A 17,466-nucleotide genomic window follows, 5' to 3' on the forward strand; every position below is an offset into this window, starting at 1 on the left:
CCAGACATTCCACTGCACGTCCGCTTCATAACGGGACTAAAGTTGCAGCTCCCTCTTCATACCAAATATATCTGCTGGTCTGGAGGCCCTTGGGGAAGAGTTGGCTGTCCTGCCAGGACCACTTGCTGTCCAACGACAGAGGTCACAGCGCAAGTCTTCATCCTACCACCCTCTAACCAGTACGGTAACCTGCGGAGCTGCTGTCCGTTCCCACTGCCCCAATCAGCGGTCGCTGCCTCCCCCTGTCATTATCAGCGACTCGATCATCAGACATGGGAGTCAGCGGAGCGCAAACTCTGTGCTTCCCAGGTGCTACTGTACAAGACATTGCTGATAAAATTCCAGGCATTTTAAATTCCTATCCGGACTTTGCCAGGGTCCTTGTTCATGTTGGTTCAAATGACATCAGAAGACAGCGGTCCAAGCTGTTAAACCAAAATTTCACCCATCTCCTTAGCATCCTCAGTCCCATAGCAATGTTTATGTGTTCAGTCCAACCCCCACTGACGGTCGTGGCATGGGACGATTGACACGGCTTCTCAGCCTCAACACCTGGCTCCCGTCTGCCTGTAACACCAACAGCATTCACTTTGTTGATAATTTCAACCTCTTCTGGAAACGTGAAACTTGGAGATCAACCTTTATATATCGGTAATTGGCCCAACCAAGCAAGGAAGTGGGAGGAAACCGTAACTGAGAGGAAGATACAATAATAATGGTCTTTGTTTTTTGTAGTAAAGATCTTGAATCGTACCATCTGTGCTTGAAGACTTTTTGTCACTAAGAAAGAAATCCATCACAGTTTTCCCAAAGTATTGGGTCCCTTTCCTCAGCTATATGGTCAAATTTAAAAAATCTCAGTGTTATCTTTGTTCAAGATATGCATTTTGATTACCATATTGAATCATTGACCTGCACGTGTTTTTTACAGCTAAGTAATATCACAAAGCTCAGGTCTGTTGTGTCAGGATCTCAGCTGGAGATGAATATACACACTTTTGTGTCCTCCAAGCTTGACTACTGTAATTCCCTTTTCACTTGTCTTTGCAAATCATCTCTGAACCATCTACGAATGGTCCAGATTGCTGCTGCTAGGCTTTTAACCAGATCCAGCAGGACAACTCACATCACCCCAATTTTACATTCATCACATTGGCTTCCCATCAGGTTTAGAAGTAATTTTAAGGGTAAGTGTTCTCATGTATAGAGACATTCATACTCAGGCACCTGAGGACATCTGTGACTTCCCTATATCGCCAGTAGGTCTCTTGTGCCTTCTGATAAGAGCCTACTGGCTGTCCCGTGTTCTAGACTGAAAACAAAAGGTGATCGTGCCTTTGAAGTAGTGGCTCCAAGACTATGGCACTCGCTTCCATTAGGCATATGGTTTGCAGTATCTCTGGAAGCTTTTAAAAAGCAACTGAAGACCCAGCTATTCAAATTGGCCTCTCACTGTAAGATGTCTTGTACTTCTTTTGGGGTCCTCGGTTGCTTTTGTTTTTATGGTATTTTCTTTAACTTATGTTCTTATTGTTGTATGTTTTTATGGTTTTCTCTTTTGTTTTTTGTAAAGCACTTTGTTAATTTTATTTCTGTGAAAGGTGCTATACCAAATAAATTTATTTGGTAATAAACAAATAAACAAACAAATTCATTTGGTATAGTGCCAAACAATCCTGTGAAGAGTTTTTCTCAGAGGAAACTTTGTGTTCACTTGGACCTGCAGAGTTTTACATAAAAATCACATGAATACAGCAGCTGATGCAGATGATGACTCAAGTTCAAGTTCACTTCTCTGGACCTGTTGAAGATCCATGTTTTCCATGCGTAACAGTGTGTGTTGTCATAAAAATAATCCACACAATAACCATCTGCAATTAAATAAGACCATAGTGCCATGAATAAAATGAAATAATTAAAAATGCGGGCTAGTTTTTTGCATTTTGTATTTTTATGAAATTGTTTTTAAAGATTAAGTCACTTAGATTGACAGTTTTACATTCAAAAATAATTGTTGACAATCTGGAAACAAATAAGTTGCCTCGTACATATTTTATGTCTAAGCAACATTAATGAAATTCTGGTATGAGCCACAAATAAACTACAATTTTTATAATAACGCCTTTGTTTCTGGGGACACCACTGTTAAATGTAAGCAGAACAATCTCTATCACATCATGTTGCTCATCACAGTGACATGTTTTGTTGGTGACCGACTCAAAAACAGGCAAGACATTGGCTGCGACAGCCACCTATGTGACCAGCTGTGTGCCCGACTGGGTGTCGATGGTGGCACTGGGAAACGTAGGCTTGGGGTCGCTGGGCAGCGGAGGCTCAGAGACAGGAGCAGACAGAGCCTAGCTAGCCGAGAGACTGGCTGGTGGCGAGGAGGCAAGAGGCTAGCAGGCCGAGAGACTGGGTGGTGGCTAGCAGGCGGGGAGACTGCATGGGAGTCAGGGATGTTTATAAAGTCCTTAAGCCAGTTAGGTATAGCATCCCTCAGCCATGGCTTTGAGGACACTTCCTGTGTGCCAGACGCAAAGCGACCTCTCTAAGTGCTATACGAAGGCAAATTGACTTGCTTTAGGTTCTTGCAGACCTCAGTAAAGTCCAGTTGCTTTTGTATAGTACTTAGAAATACCATGACCTGGATGACTGACAATCTTCATAGATGTAAAGCAACTTATTTATACTCACTATTGGAGTTTTTCTTTTTCCATTCTCCACACCAAAACACGAGGGAATAAAAAAGTTCATCCTCAAAAGAAGTGTCTGCTGGGTCCATATTTGGTCATTTTGTCCAGGATTGCTTGTGACAGCACTGGCAGAGGACCCAAATGCAGACTTAAAGGCAAAAGGCAAATAAGGTAAAAACAGGCTTACATGCAGACAAGGGGAAGAAGATGGCAAACAGGAACACAAGAACAGGCAACAAGTTACAAAAGCAGGTAGCAGACACTGGGAAAACACATGGGAATTGAAACAGGAGCATGAGCAGATGATCTGACAAAGAACAAAGGAAGAGAACTGGTATAAATAGTCCAGTGCTGATTATAGAATGAGGTGCAGGTGGAGAGAGATATTGGTATTATCACAAACAATGTGATATACCACATCTCTAGAGGGGAAAACACAAACAGTGACACACAATCACTGCTGACGTCAAGAACACAAAAACGTGTTTCAATAAGAAACACCCAATGTACAGTGAATACGTCTACAATATATTTATCCCATAAAGGTACCTTTAATCTTAATTAAGAATAATTACAAAATAAGTTTTTTTTTGGAATAATGATCATGAATACTGGCCCTTTTTCCTATTTGACTTATCTGGCATAATGAATTGCAACGTTCTAAAAAAAAAGGTGATGGGATGCCTCTTGGAGGGGGGGCAATTATGCATGAATAATTGAATGATTCAGTATCACAACTGTAACCAAGTATTTTATGTTCACTTCTCTAATGTGACTATAAAATTTCACTATGACATGCCTCAGTTCACTATCTGCAAGTATAGATTTTTGACTATATCTCTGGTGTTAAGTTTTTCCTCCTGTGGTGTTATTTTTGTATTTTGGCTTCACCTTTGGTGCTAAGTGTTCTCTGTGGTGTTTCCACACAGTACTACCCAGAGATCACTTATCAACTAATCACTGCTGGCTACCTTTTTTTTTATCTGTGTAACAGTGTTTGTGTATACTGTGTGGAGCTCCTCTTTCTCTTGCTATCCAATGCTTCTTCTGTTGTTTTTTCCTCTATACAAATGTAAATAGATAACTTTCTGTTTTACCAAAGAGTTCTTTCCGAGAAAGCCCTACCAGGCAGTGACAAATTTAAACTGACTCAAAATGTGGCAACATTTTGGTTCAGTGTTATGTTGCTGTATTTACACATTAAGTGAAATATGACTGCTTTGTGTTTAAGACCCACAAACAGAAAGGTGAAGGTTCTTACCACTATGAGGTTCCACATACGAGCAGCCTCAGCCACCAGCGTGGACACGGAGCTACAGCCTGGCATCAGCACGATTTTAATGGGCTCTGTATACAGAAGGTCATATAGCAGCTTGGTGGCCTCACCTGGATCACACTGAGAACACACAGACACAGAAAGCAGGGCTGTAAGAAACACACTATGCCCAACATCCCTACAGAGTAAGTGCAGTATATTATTCGACAACATCGGATAAATAACAAGGACCCTGTGTCCAAAGATATGTGGAATATTCAGCGTTTCATAATGAAAAGACATTATAAATGACATCTGGAACAGTTTTGCATATAGTGAAATCAAAAAACGTAAATCACACTATTTGCAGTAAATTGTAGCTAAAGAAAGGACTGAAATTATAACAGAATAAGAAAAGCACTAAAAGAAATTAACGTTCAGAAATTAAACAGTTAGGGACACAAAGCCAAATACTTTATGTTCGAGAGGTTTTTAATTAATCTAATTAATCTAATTGGGGATAACCCTGATAATCAGACCAAACTACCAAGCCAGTCTACCTAATGGATTAACATCATGTTCATGTAAACAGAACTATTAGAATCATTAAAAAACTCAGAGATGTGGGTGAGTGTTCAAGGGTCTGGAACTAGGCTAACAGAAGAACATACATGTTTGTCAAACTCAAAGTGCAATAATATGATATAACTTAAGCAGATAAAATTTACAATGAAAATACACAATTCATTATCTTAACATAATAAATAGATATTAGACCTTAATGTGATCATTTAGGACTTTTGTGAGTTAAAAACACAGTGAATCGGAAAATACATTTTCCATGTTCTAATCCTGTGTGCCTCTGTTAATTATTTATGTATCTTGTTATATGCTAAAAAAAAGGCAGTATTTTCATATCAAACTCCTTCTCTCTTTGCTTTTTCTGTAAAATTCAATGTATTTTCAATGATTCATCCTGAACTCTGAACGGTTACATATATTTATTTAATCAAATGTGATTCGGGGTGGCTAGCTAACCCCGCTCAACAAATAAAACACTTGACTGTCTGAAATCACTCCCTATTTACTTTATGGTGCACTATAATTACTGCCATTTTATTTGAGACTCGAAATTCTGAGTGAGTAAATTTGTAGTATCCTTAAAAATTCCACAATGTTCAATAACAATGCAAGTGCAATGCTCTGCATTTTATAGTTGAGAAAGTTGTAGAACAGTTTTACAGCTGTCAGGAAACTGTCAAAAACAAGCCCACATGTCCACTGTGAAAGCATCAAACAGAGGACTTACGTCAAAGGACTTGTTGGCTGACAGAGATGACACAAAATGATGATGATTAGGTAGTGTCTGAAATCTAAATTTAATGCTCACTATTGAGTGACTATTGAGTGTCTATTATATAGGGAGTAGTGAATGATTGAAGTGATTTTTGGCAGACTTAATGTGGGTAGATAGCAGAACAATATAATAGGTGTGTGTTTGGAATTCAGCTAGCAGATCTGTTGTTTACATTCCCAAAGAATGTGGCTGATGTCTAATTATTCAATTTAACCCACATCCTCCTACTGATCTAACAATGAAGTTGATGGAGGCGTGTGTTGAGGTGAACAGTCCCACAGTTCCATATCTCTCCAAGGCTCTGCATTGCACTAAATTTGCTAAGCCACGTCCACTTCACAATCCACTCCAATTTTAAATTTAAATCAGTTTTTGAACCACAGAAACAACACAAACACTTCAATGGGACATGTTTCCCCTTGGAAACATGTGTCACATTGGAAGTCCACCACAGTGAAAAACTGTTATGCTAAACCTCTGCATGACAGTAGCACAACTGGATTTATAAAGACAATTGACTCAGTAATAACAGTTACACTGCAATATATACAGTATGTTAAGTTTACTAACATCAGCTACTATATCAATAGCCACCATATGCTACTGGTCATACTAAGGCTGTATAGCAACAAAACCCCTGAGTGTACTGAACTGAGCTAGCGTGTGTTTTATTGCTTACAAATTCAGCCTTTCGTTTATAAGAAGAATATTTTGTTATTAGTTCTTTCAACACTTCAGTATTCTTGCTTTAAAGCCATTTTTATGTAATTACAGCACCTTTCAAATTACTATGTTGACACAAGTTTTTGTTCGCAGAAAATCACACAATACATGTGGAAATTGGTGCAGTCTGTGTGTTACTTTCAGTGGCCTGCATAGCTGTGTGTCTTTTTGATACGAACACTGAGGACTGCAGTTTGAAGGACCTGCAGACACTCTGGGGGTTTAGTCCATTGGACTCAGTGCTGGGATTTTTGATGATAAACTAGAGAAGCAATAAACTGAGGTGTTCTATCTGTTAGGTATATGCAGTATGTGTATGTATGTAAAGTTCTGTTTGAGTCATGGAGTAGATGAATGTGGAGGGAAACTGAACATAGGATGTGAGAAGATATGAAGCACAGCTCAAAAAAGAAGCTATTAAAATCAGTATGTATTGTAAAATACACTGTTCCTTGTACACTCAAGTGCACATGCTACATATAACCATACACAGAGCTGAGGCAGAACAAGCAGCCGGGGGGGCAAGGTGAGGCACGTTTCAAGGTCACCTCAACATTAGTCTGGACAGGCTTGTATGGGGAGGCAGACACAGCATTTATCTCTGTAATGCTGGAGAAAACATTAACCCACCTGTCAAGCCCCATTATCCTGTCCATACATTATAAACAGTGTCCCTCGCTTTTCATTTATAACTCAGAGTCAATAAAAATCAATAAGTAATTTAAATGATAATGGTGAAGGCGTGGTGTCCATTAGTCATTTAACAAAGATAAAGGGGGTCAGATTTAGATGAGACTGTTGGAAATTTGATTTTTTTAGTCATCAAAAGCATTTATCATTACATCATATTACTCCACACAGACCACTCAAAGCAAAACAGAAAATATAAAACTCTTGACCTGATATTTTTTGCCTGATTTTGTATGAAAAAGAAGTCTATTACTCAAGGGTACAAGCAACACATTTTTTCACCTCACTGTATTCCTTTTTCAGAGTTTTCTTTTACTGATACCATCAATGTTTCTCAACAAAGAAACACAGTCTCTCAGATAATATAACAATATTTTATGTTTATGCTATGGCCACCAGTTATAATCATTTTAACTTCTATCTGAAGCTGAAATGATTTTCCATCAGTTCGACACATGGATCATTCTAAGTAATACAATACCCATGTGCCTTGGCCACGATTGATATGGACAGAAAGCCAGTCAGATTTGTAAATCAGCTGTAGTGAATTCAAAAGACTAAATTGTTTCAGTTTTGAACAAAACGCGGTCACATATATACAGAATCCAACTCCAAATTGACCTAGATTCCAAAAGTGAACTCATTCAAGTAGCAGATTTTAAAATACATTTTCTATAAAGTGTATTCTTTATAGTCTGCTCGTCTATTGCAAGCTTTTTTTTTTTACTGGAATTCACCTTCTAGTTAACATCGCTACTGTATTTTTTTTTTTTTATAAACACAGGCATATACCTTTAATGTTTTATCAAATAACCAGATATTTTCTAACACAGTTGCCCCAGTTGAGGTAACAATCAACCAATCAGAGCTTTGTAGGCAGGTGTAAAAATTGGGACATAATTTTCCTTCATAGTGAACTAGCCAGCTACATCAACTAGAGAGAGAAAGCAAAAAATGGCAACAAGCATGGACGATACAGCTGTGCAGGTCACCTTAATACTCTGCCTGCCTATTTGTGCCCTTAATGATATAAATGGGAATATGAGCTGTGACTGCAGTTGAACAGACACAAAATATGCACAAAGACCAGTACACACATAGATAGATAACTGAACCATAAGCTTATATTAAAATGCATCTTTACTAAAACGTATAAACCTCCGTAGTTTATGGTTTGACTGGCATTGCTCATCCTCATTACATTACATTACAAGCAAAATAGAAAAGCCTCTGACCATTTCACATGTGCGTGAAAGCATCTTTTTTATCAGTGTAAAGTCTCCTTAACTAGCTTTTCATAGTGCTGACTGAGATTTTTTTAAACTCAATACAATAAAACAATGGAAAGTTGATCACTGTAAATCTTTTAGTTCAAATATTCATAGTCGCTGACCATGTAGTACATTCACTTTTTTTTCTTAAGATAAGCAGTCACATCAGCAGTCACCATTCAAAGGCACTTACATTCATCAAGTGAACACATCTTCATTCATATATCCTCTACGTTCAGCTCCGATTCTGACTGTTTTCAGTTCAGATGTACATGCCGTCTGTTTGTGGTCCAAGCTGTCATGTTCAGTTCAGTACAAAAATAGCCTATATAATAACTGTACATAAGGTTAATATCTCAGCAGCCACTTATTAACCACAGATTTATGACATAATGATTGTTTCTGTGGCTTTTGCTGTCTTTTAATAAGGTTTTAATAAGGAAATAATGTAACATAAATCACAGCTGAGCTAACAACAATGCTCTCAGTCACCAGTGAGGAGCTCCACTGCTAAAAGCTACTGGTTCAGTAAGTGACAATGTTGATTCAGTGTAGTAAGTCCACATCAAATCAGTTGATAAAGATTTTTTTGTACATGTACTGAACACCTCTAGCAGTTCGGCTCTAGTTATGACAATGAAAATACTGTGAAATATAATTACTCATAATAAGACAATATTATGTACAGGGGACTGCTGTCGTGCTACACCAGAATGAATGTAGAGGAGATTCTGCATTATGCATATACAGTAACATGCATATATGGGCATTCACGTTTTATATATTAACTTGTATAAATTTGGGGATGGTCACTACAATCATTATTATTGCCAAGTGGTTTTACTAGTCAACGTGACAAGTACTTTGTGAAACACCTTGTGTGAATCAGTGTTATAATTTAGAAAGCTAGGCTCACTAAGCTTCGAAGAGACATCTTAAATTACAAATGTCTGACATCTAACACCATGTGCACTTAAAAAATAGGGGGGGGGGGAGATGTCCTGTGTCAATATTTGTGAAATACAATGTAACTTTTCTCCAGTCAGTGGTGCACCACAGAAGCTTACAATGCATTTTCTAGCCATGCTGACTTGGGAAACAGCTGCCTTGTAATTATGTGTGATAACATACAGTCTACCGGATGATTATGATTGATTTTCTCTCATATGACAAGCCAGTGCTATCTAACAGAAAAAAGATATAGCAGTGTACCATCACTTTTTAAATGCACAGGGAAAAAAAGTTGCCTTCTGGATGAACTTCAGAGCTTCAATCATAATTACAGAAACAACAAAGTTAAAAAGTAATTTCCCAGGGGAGCAAGGGGAAGTGCTTGTTAACAGCCTTGAATAAAGAATCCTTCAATCCAAAGTAAAGAATAAAGCCTTTGAGCGTTGACTATTGAATGTATTCATATTCAATAGTTTATATTGAGTGTAAATTTAACTATGAACAAAATTTCAAATCAAATAATGAACCTCTCCATTTCAACTGTCTTTGTAGGGAAAATTAAAGTTTTTGAAAATGGGAATAAAATGCTGCTACATTAAATTGCTTGCTGACTCTCTACGTGTTAGGAACAGCTCTGACAAAGGGTCATGATAAACGTCAGAAACCATTTCAGTTAAAACCAGAAACATTTAAAATGGGCAAGACTTAATTTCCTGCTGCAGTGTTTATCAACATCAATAGCTGGCAGAGTATAACCTTGAACCCAAGCTGTTCCCTAGCAACCAGCTCCTGAAATGTTCTACATCCTGTCTTTAGGGTTAAAATCCATTCCTGTGGAGTTAAAGGAGGCAGGTGCTGAGGCATGTGCTGGATTTCCTCGCCTCACCTAATGATATTGAGTCAACAGGCTCAGTAACAAGCGGCTTGGAGAAAGCTGCCCTCTTCAGTCCTGAATCAAATTGATTGGTTTGTAAAGCAGGCCCACAGTAATCCGGAGCTACATTCCTCACAGCTGACTCATTGATTAACCCTGGCACTCAGGGGAAATCACTGACACATTCAAATGGTATACTGTAGCAGGCCCCCCCCAATCACAACTTCATCCCACTCTAAAACCTTTGGGACCTGCATTCAACTTTCAGCACCACAGGGACTGGACAGACATTTAATCATCCTTTCACCAGATCTTGAATAAAATCTTGAGAAATGTTCTGCTCTGTTCACCACCTGATAATGTCTGATGGATCTTTGCCGATTACAGTCAAGCACTGTATGCTGTGATGTCTGAAAGGCCAAAATAAAAAATCAGAGGATGCTCAGTGTGATGTGCAGCTGGCCTGGCAGAGCAGTGGGGTGATGTAGAGGTCTGTGATTGATGAGTACTCTTCTTCAGCACTTCTTACGTTTGGCTAATTGTGCTCAATATGGCCTTCTCACATGGACAAGCTTAAATCACTGAGCCATCCATCTGCTCCCGTTTGTGCAATGATAGTAGGTGCATGATCTTGACTTTTTCTTGGAGCCAAATCTGTGTTTGTTTGAATTGCAGTTGTCTTGGTTACTGTTGTCATGCCAATCTCTACACCCCCTTATCGCTACCCTCTCCGGGCTTTTGTAGTGAGGATCCAATGCAAAGCCGTGTGTGTGTGTGTGTGTGTGTGTGTGTGTGTGTGTGTGTGTGTGTGTGTGTGTGTGTGTGTGTGTCTGTGCTTGTGTGTGTTTGTGTATGTGTGTGTGTGTGTGTGTGTGTGTGTGTGTGTTGGTATGCAGTGTCTGGAAAGGCTCAGGTGAGAAAAGGTAGTTTGAGAGAATGAGACCGTTCGAAGTTATCATCAGCAGTGAAAGGCTTCAAAATAGGAAATCTACAACCATATCTTACCAATTAAAAATGAATGATCATAAAGATATAAACATCTCTGCTCACAGTGCACACAGTTACATTGAAGATGAAAGCTTCCATATATCTCATTCTCACAGATGTTTAGGAATAGAAACCCAAGGCTTCAAAGCTTAAACAGATTTAAAAAAAAAAAAAAAAAAGAATATGAAAATTGTGTTCTGTCCGGATTTCAAAGCTATTAATAAAGCTTAAACATCTATTTGACTAATTGATGGTTACGAGTAACAAACATGAGTACTGACCAGTCACACAGAATGATGCTGGAAAAAAAACTGTAATCTCTGATATGTTTTATTATTTCTAATCATTTTTTAATCTTGGGAGAAATGCAACATGTAATCAACCAAACTTAATTTGACTAAAAGTATCTAAATCAGCATTGCAAACAGTGCTCCGACAACAGCTTATTTTATAAAGTGTATAGGTATTCATCATATTCCTGCTGGTCAGATTCAGCTTGTAACAGCTGTTCCTCTTTGTCAATGCAGTTTGTCTCATGTCTTGGATAACATGAAAGGTCATGTTAACAAAGAACCGATTTCTGGGCTTCTGTAATAGCTAACAAAAGGTAATTGGACTTCGACCTCTGAATCAAAGCCCACATCTCCAAGTTCTTCAGTGATTCTTATAGGTCTGGTGTTGTGCTTATTAATGGCTGTTTCTAGTAATGACTAGTCAGAAAATTGTAGGATGGGGATGTCATCTTCCTACACAGCTAGCTTGCTACTAAGCTACAGCCATGAAAAATGACCACAAAAATGGTGAAAAGTGTCAATGAAAGTGATACAACTGTACAGGTTGTTGTTAGTTGACTTACAGAAATAACAACTCTTGGAATATTTCTTAATGTTACGTTAACTGCTCCTAACAACCACTACCATAACCTCCGTGTCAACATTACTGAATGAAAGAAAAAGACCATGAACATAGTATCACTCACTGATGAAAGTGAAACAAAATTTAAATTCAGTCTGATTATCAGGTAAAATAACAACCACCTTTGTGACAGTGTTTATAAAGGTGATGGAGTTTCCTTTAAAGCCCTTTTGGATGTAGCGTTTACATTATTTTTTCACCCTTATGTATCTCCTTGCGATCCTGTTCGTATACAACTATAGCATAATAGCGGTAATGTAATACTACATAGAGTCCATTTGTTTTATCAGCCAGTAACAAGGAAATGTTTATAATGAACATATCTTCATAAAATTAGGTGTCAACTGTTTTCCTACAATATCTACTCCTGACATCTAAAGCATGATTAACATTTTTATGGTTATGTTGGTAAAAGTACCATAACACTATACTTTTTTGAAAGGAAATTTTATATACAGTCTTACTTTATTATTATACTGCTTTATTATACTACATGTATAAACTGAAAATGGTCCTAGTCTGTAGTGTTCATTCCAACAGCCAACCCTGTCTCCTGGCAATTACATTTTTATACAAATAAACTGCAACAACAAATATGTTTGGTAGGAAACGTAATCTCTGGCTTGATTATGTTGAGAGGCAATGTATTTTTTGAATGAATGAAGCGCTACATTGATTAAATGCTTTAAAGACACCGAGAGGCAGTTGGGGTGGATGGTGGGCATACAAAGCAAACAACTGTCTCACCAGAGACCGGGGTTCACATCCAGTCTCGTCTTTGGTTTACGCAATAAAAGCACTTTGGTTAAGGGTAGGGAAAGACTGTGGGTTTGCTTCAATGTAAATAAACACATTGCGTCTGAAAATCACTGTGAACTTTTTCTGTAGCCTATTAAACCAGACCACAATCTTTCCCTAACCTTAAACAACTGCTGTGATGTCTAAACATAACCGTTTAAAAAAATTTAATAATGCTATAGTCAGTACAAGTGGATTTTGTACTGCAAAATCGGATATTTTAACAGAAAATAAAGATGCTGTCTATCAACCTTTTAGATATACATGTTGTTAACAACGTACAATGTTTGCAACTTTACTAATTCGTAAATTAAAAACATATCCTCATTATGTTAACAGAAAATGTAAACTAGTCTCAATTATGTTTCCTGCAAAATCTATTTGCTGTTGCAGTTTTGTTGTATAGAAATGTAATTTTTAAGAGACAGGGTTGCAAAAGCAGTTTATTTGCCTTTTCCCAGAGAAAATTAAATAATGCTATGCTCTAGACAAAAGGAAAAAAAAAGAATATCAGTGATCACTTTGATCGGCGCATACTCTAGAAAACAAATTCAACTCTGGAGAGTTTCATTCTTGTTGACTACCACAGACCCTAGAAAGCCAAATATTATATACTATCTCTGGAAGCTGTCCAGAATTCATTGAACCATAGTTAAATCCATATCTGTGGTTTGGAGACAACTGATAAACAGGGTGTGCAGTCTGGATTTAGATCATTTTTTTTACATATGTGAAGGTGGCATGTTTAAGCTAAAACAGAGTTAACATTGGGAAAGATCTTGGTCTTGGTTAAATTTTGAAAATGATGATGACAAGCACCATGTGGAGATTTTTACTTTTTCAGTATTTAAATAAAATCACTATCTTTCTCTAATCTTGATGTAGTCTCTGGTAGCCTAGAACTAACAACACATGGGAAGCAGGATGCAGACCCTGTGTGTCAAAGTCCTGTGATTTATAAGTCCAAGAACTTCTGTGTAAGGATATTACACTTCTTGGAAATAACAGATGGGTGACAAATTAAATGACAAACCTGAAAAATGAGTTGAGAAACAGGATGACAATGCCCCCCATCCATAGGACAGGAGGGATCACTGAATGATCTGATGAGTATTAAAATTATGGGAATCATATGCTATGGCCTTCGCGGTCACCAGATTTCAACCCAATGGAACACCGATATGAGATTTTGGATCGATGTTTTAGACAGAACTCTCCACCACCATCATCAACACAGAATGGTAGAAGAAGAAGAATGGTACCCATCCCTCCGGTAGAGTTCCAGAGACTTGTAGAATCTACGCCAAGGTGCACTAAAGCTGTTCTGATGGCTCGTGGTGGCCCAGCACTTTACTAGGGCATTTTATGTTGGTTTTTCTTTTAATTTGTCAACCATCTGTATGTTGCCAGTTGCCAGGTAGTAATGAACTTTCCCCCCATAATGCATTTGGCAATGGAAGGCAGTAGTAAAGGATATGAAGGATACAGAATTGCTGCTTGTATGGTTTTTGAAATGTAACAGTACTACCTTGCAAAGAGTGTGGGTCTAAGAAAAATAAGGTAAGAACATTTCAGCTGTTAAATTTTATACAGCAGCAAAGTCTATCAAGTGCAATCTTACAGGTATATTTATATTGTTTTTAACTAACATGCAGTAGATCTTTGGTTGTTAGGTTTAACTTTTTAGAGACAAATGAGGCAACCCAGTGTCACATGACTTAGTGAAACAATTATTGTATATGCAAGTAGACTTGAACAATGATTAGCCATTTAAACATCCGTTCACTTCTTGCTCATTCATTCTCCTGAACTTCCCACCTTTATTTTTCAGTACACCTTTCTAATGTCAAACGACTTTCTGTTAATTGTGTTTCCTCAACCATATCATTTCCTGGTGTGGAGTGTGGTGCTATTTGAACGTGTTCAGGCTGTATAGCTGCTGTTCTTACGCAAACACACACAGATGCAGTTGTTACGCCACTGTAGGTAGAAAATTTCTCTAGGGATGAAAGAAATGTATGCTGCATTTTAAAACACACAATACACAGAAGACTTCCAATTATCCTGATAATGGCTTAACATGATGTGGGAAAATTAATCACAGTGTGGAGCTATAAATAAAATAGCCACAGTGAAACAGTCTGCTATGTGGACTCCAAAGATATGAATATGATCAGTACATAAGGAGGCGGAATGAATGCCTTCACCGCAGAAATGACAATCTCACAAATAATGTCATTTTTACAAAAGTCTTATGGTTAGCTTTTTTTGCACCTATTGGTGTAACTAATGGCTTTATCGATTGTTATTATATCATAAATCATGAATTCTTTACGGATTAGGTTAAAGCCATTGATAATAACAAATGTTTAGTGGCTAGGTTGTGAACTATCCGATTGGTGTTTTTATCCTTTCTTTAAAGTAATAGCGTATTTACATACCTTGCTAATCTATTGATAAATGCTCATGGGTCTCACACTTTCTACTTAACCTCCTCAAGCCTGTTGTTATAGGTGATTGTAACTCATTAAAGAAGGGTTTCATCTTGAAATTCCTATTTTTTTAATAACCCAAACGACAGTAAATTTTACTCATGCATTCATGCTTCCAATTCATGCAGACATGCATTTATTGTAAAATGGAAATGAGGTTAGGGAAATTATGCTAATGATTGCATGGATGTTGCACAGTTGAAAAGGTAAATTCCTGGTACATTACTTGCAGTCTCATGTGACAAATCAAACCAACTCTGACTGTGATCAACATATGGAAAGAAGTGAAAGATGGGAAGAACTGAGTCTTATATTGGGAATGAAATAAACAGCGTAGCAGCATAGTTTATTAGTTACTCACCATACTGTCGTAGTGTATCAGCTCCAGTTCGTAGTCCGGAAGTATGTCAGTCCTGTCATTTACTAGGTCGAGGGCCATCTGAGCGGCAGGGAGGCAGGCTTGTCCACCAGGCCAGCCTCCACTCATCGGGAAGAGGGCTCCAATGTAGAGCTTTTTCTTGCCTAGAGCCAGGCAGGAGCAGGAGAGGAGGACAGAGAGGGTAAGGGTCAGAGAGTGTCGCAGGACAGACCTGCGGAGAGGCATTTGGCAGAGCTGAGCCATAGCTGGTGGATGCTGGAGTCCGATGATGTCAGATTAGTCCTGTGGTACTGTTCAACTTTGAATCTGCAGGGTTTAATGTGCGCCGGTCAGGAGGAATGAATTCCCACAAGTTGATGCACCTCAGAGATGGGAGCACATTCAGAATACTAATTTACTGGAAGTGAACAATTTTAATTTGACTGCTTTTTGTTGCAAGAACAACATCTGACAGCTGACAAACCAATGAAATGAATAGAAAACCACGTCATTCCGCTGCTGTGAACTCCGGCTATTGTCTGGCAGGTTTAGCACTGGATTTTTTTATTACCTGGCATTTTTGTAGAAGAACTTCATTAAATGTCAACGTCAAAGCTTTTATAACCTTTTTTACCTGCGGTTGCGGGTAAAACGAACAACTAATTTAACGCAACCAATAAGCAGCACAGAATGAGTAAAGTGATGAACAGAGACAGTTCAATCACATGAGAGCAGGCTGGAGTTGCTGTTCTCTAAATGAACTTGAATATTAAGTCGAGACTCGTGATTAAACCAGGCTTTAAGCTCTTTCAGCTGTCCAAGGTGCTGAAACTAAACTCGCGCAAGCTTCGTGATTCAGCCTGAGCCTTTTTAGCAGAGATGATAACACCTCGTCCCTTTTCCTCCTCATGAAATATTAACAAACATCCACGTTGAGCTGATGGGGAAACACACGGCGAGCTTGATTCTGTCCGGATGCTCTTGTCATGTATCTACCCTTCCTCATCCTTCCGCCTACAGACTCACGGCTCTCCAGTCGAAGAGCCCATTTAACGCACATAGCATGTTGTATCGGAGCAGAGACACGCGAGATATGTCTGTCATCAGCAATCCAACTGAGTCTAACGTGAGCGCGGTCGATTTCAGGATGAGAAAAGTCGCCCGATCGTTGCTGGAATGCGGTCAGCCCCTCGGGAGGAGAAAAGGGAGAAAACGACGGGAGCAGTTTTCAGCTCGCAGCTCTGTGCGTTGGACTGTGCCTGACTGCAGCAGCGCGTGAGAGTGAGAGAGAGAGGAGGAGGAGAATGAGGAGGAGGGATGTTCAGTCTCTCCGTTTCACAATCCACTTTGAATTTGCAATCCCTTCACATTGTCCCACTCATTTATCTTTCCTCCTCCGCCCCCCTCTCCACCTGCTCATCCGAGACAAGCCTTCCTCTCCCCCTGCCCTCTCTGTGTCTATACCCTCCACCATGGGACAAATGTTCCTTTCCCGTCTACCTAACTTCACCTTGTGGACTGGTTTTCAGCTGGTGACGCACTTCCCCCATCTTGAGAGTTCTGAGTTCGCGCATTACTCCGTCGTCCTTTCACGTTCACAATTTAAGGACAGTGTCAATTCTTCCCCGCCAACTGTATTTTTGCCAGCGTGGAAAAGCCTTATCAACACCATTATGGGACGCTATAATTGTCCACTCAAACTCCCGGAGCAAAATTGAGCTGCGGGCCCCCCACTGGTCCCCCCCGTTTTTCCCATTCTCCTTGCCCTGTGCATCTAATATGTCGCCTTTAAAGCAACACTGTAACCTTTGAACATAAAAATCACTCATCATTCATAGTTAAATGTGTAGGAAATAAATTGCACCACCCTTCAGCCGACTCATGTTTTGCATCTACGGTCTTACTCTGTGTGGTATGACCCAATCGCTTTCTGGTGGCCAATTGTAGGTAATGTTAGCAAACATAACTTTACATTGATACTGCTGTGTAGCTGGCATTATTGAGTCAGTTTACTGACTTTATGACTCTTTTGCTAATATGAGACTGTGTGTAACAGTTGCCACCCACTTGTGGCTGCTGTTCAGCAAGAGTTAAATAAG

At 38.9% G+C, this 17,466-nt stretch overlaps 1 protein-coding gene across 1 annotated transcript in view; it reads right to left on the bottom strand.

Moving 5' to 3' along the window:
* Positions 1-15,511, bottom strand: part of LOC120785912 (gamma-aminobutyric acid type B receptor subunit 1-like) — a 100,263-nt gene extending 84,752 nt beyond the window's left edge. Inside the window, exons 1-2 of the mRNA XM_040120891.1 lie at positions 15,371-15,511; positions 3,958-4,092 (exon numbers count right to left, since the gene is read on the bottom strand). Coding sequence (XP_039976825.1) covers positions 3,958-4,092; positions 15,371-15,496 — 261 coding nt within the window. The 5' untranslated portion in view covers positions 15,497-15,511. The remainder of the gene's footprint in view (positions 1-3,957; positions 4,093-15,370) is intronic.
* Between the last annotated feature and the right edge of the window lie 1,955 nt (positions 15,512-17,466).

Source organism: Xiphias gladius, chromosome 24 (assembly GCF_016859285.1).
Source record: "Xiphias gladius isolate SHS-SW01 ecotype Sanya breed wild chromosome 24, ASM1685928v1, whole genome shotgun sequence".
NCBI lineage: Eukaryota > Metazoa > Chordata > Actinopteri > Istiophoriformes > Xiphiidae > Xiphias > Xiphias gladius.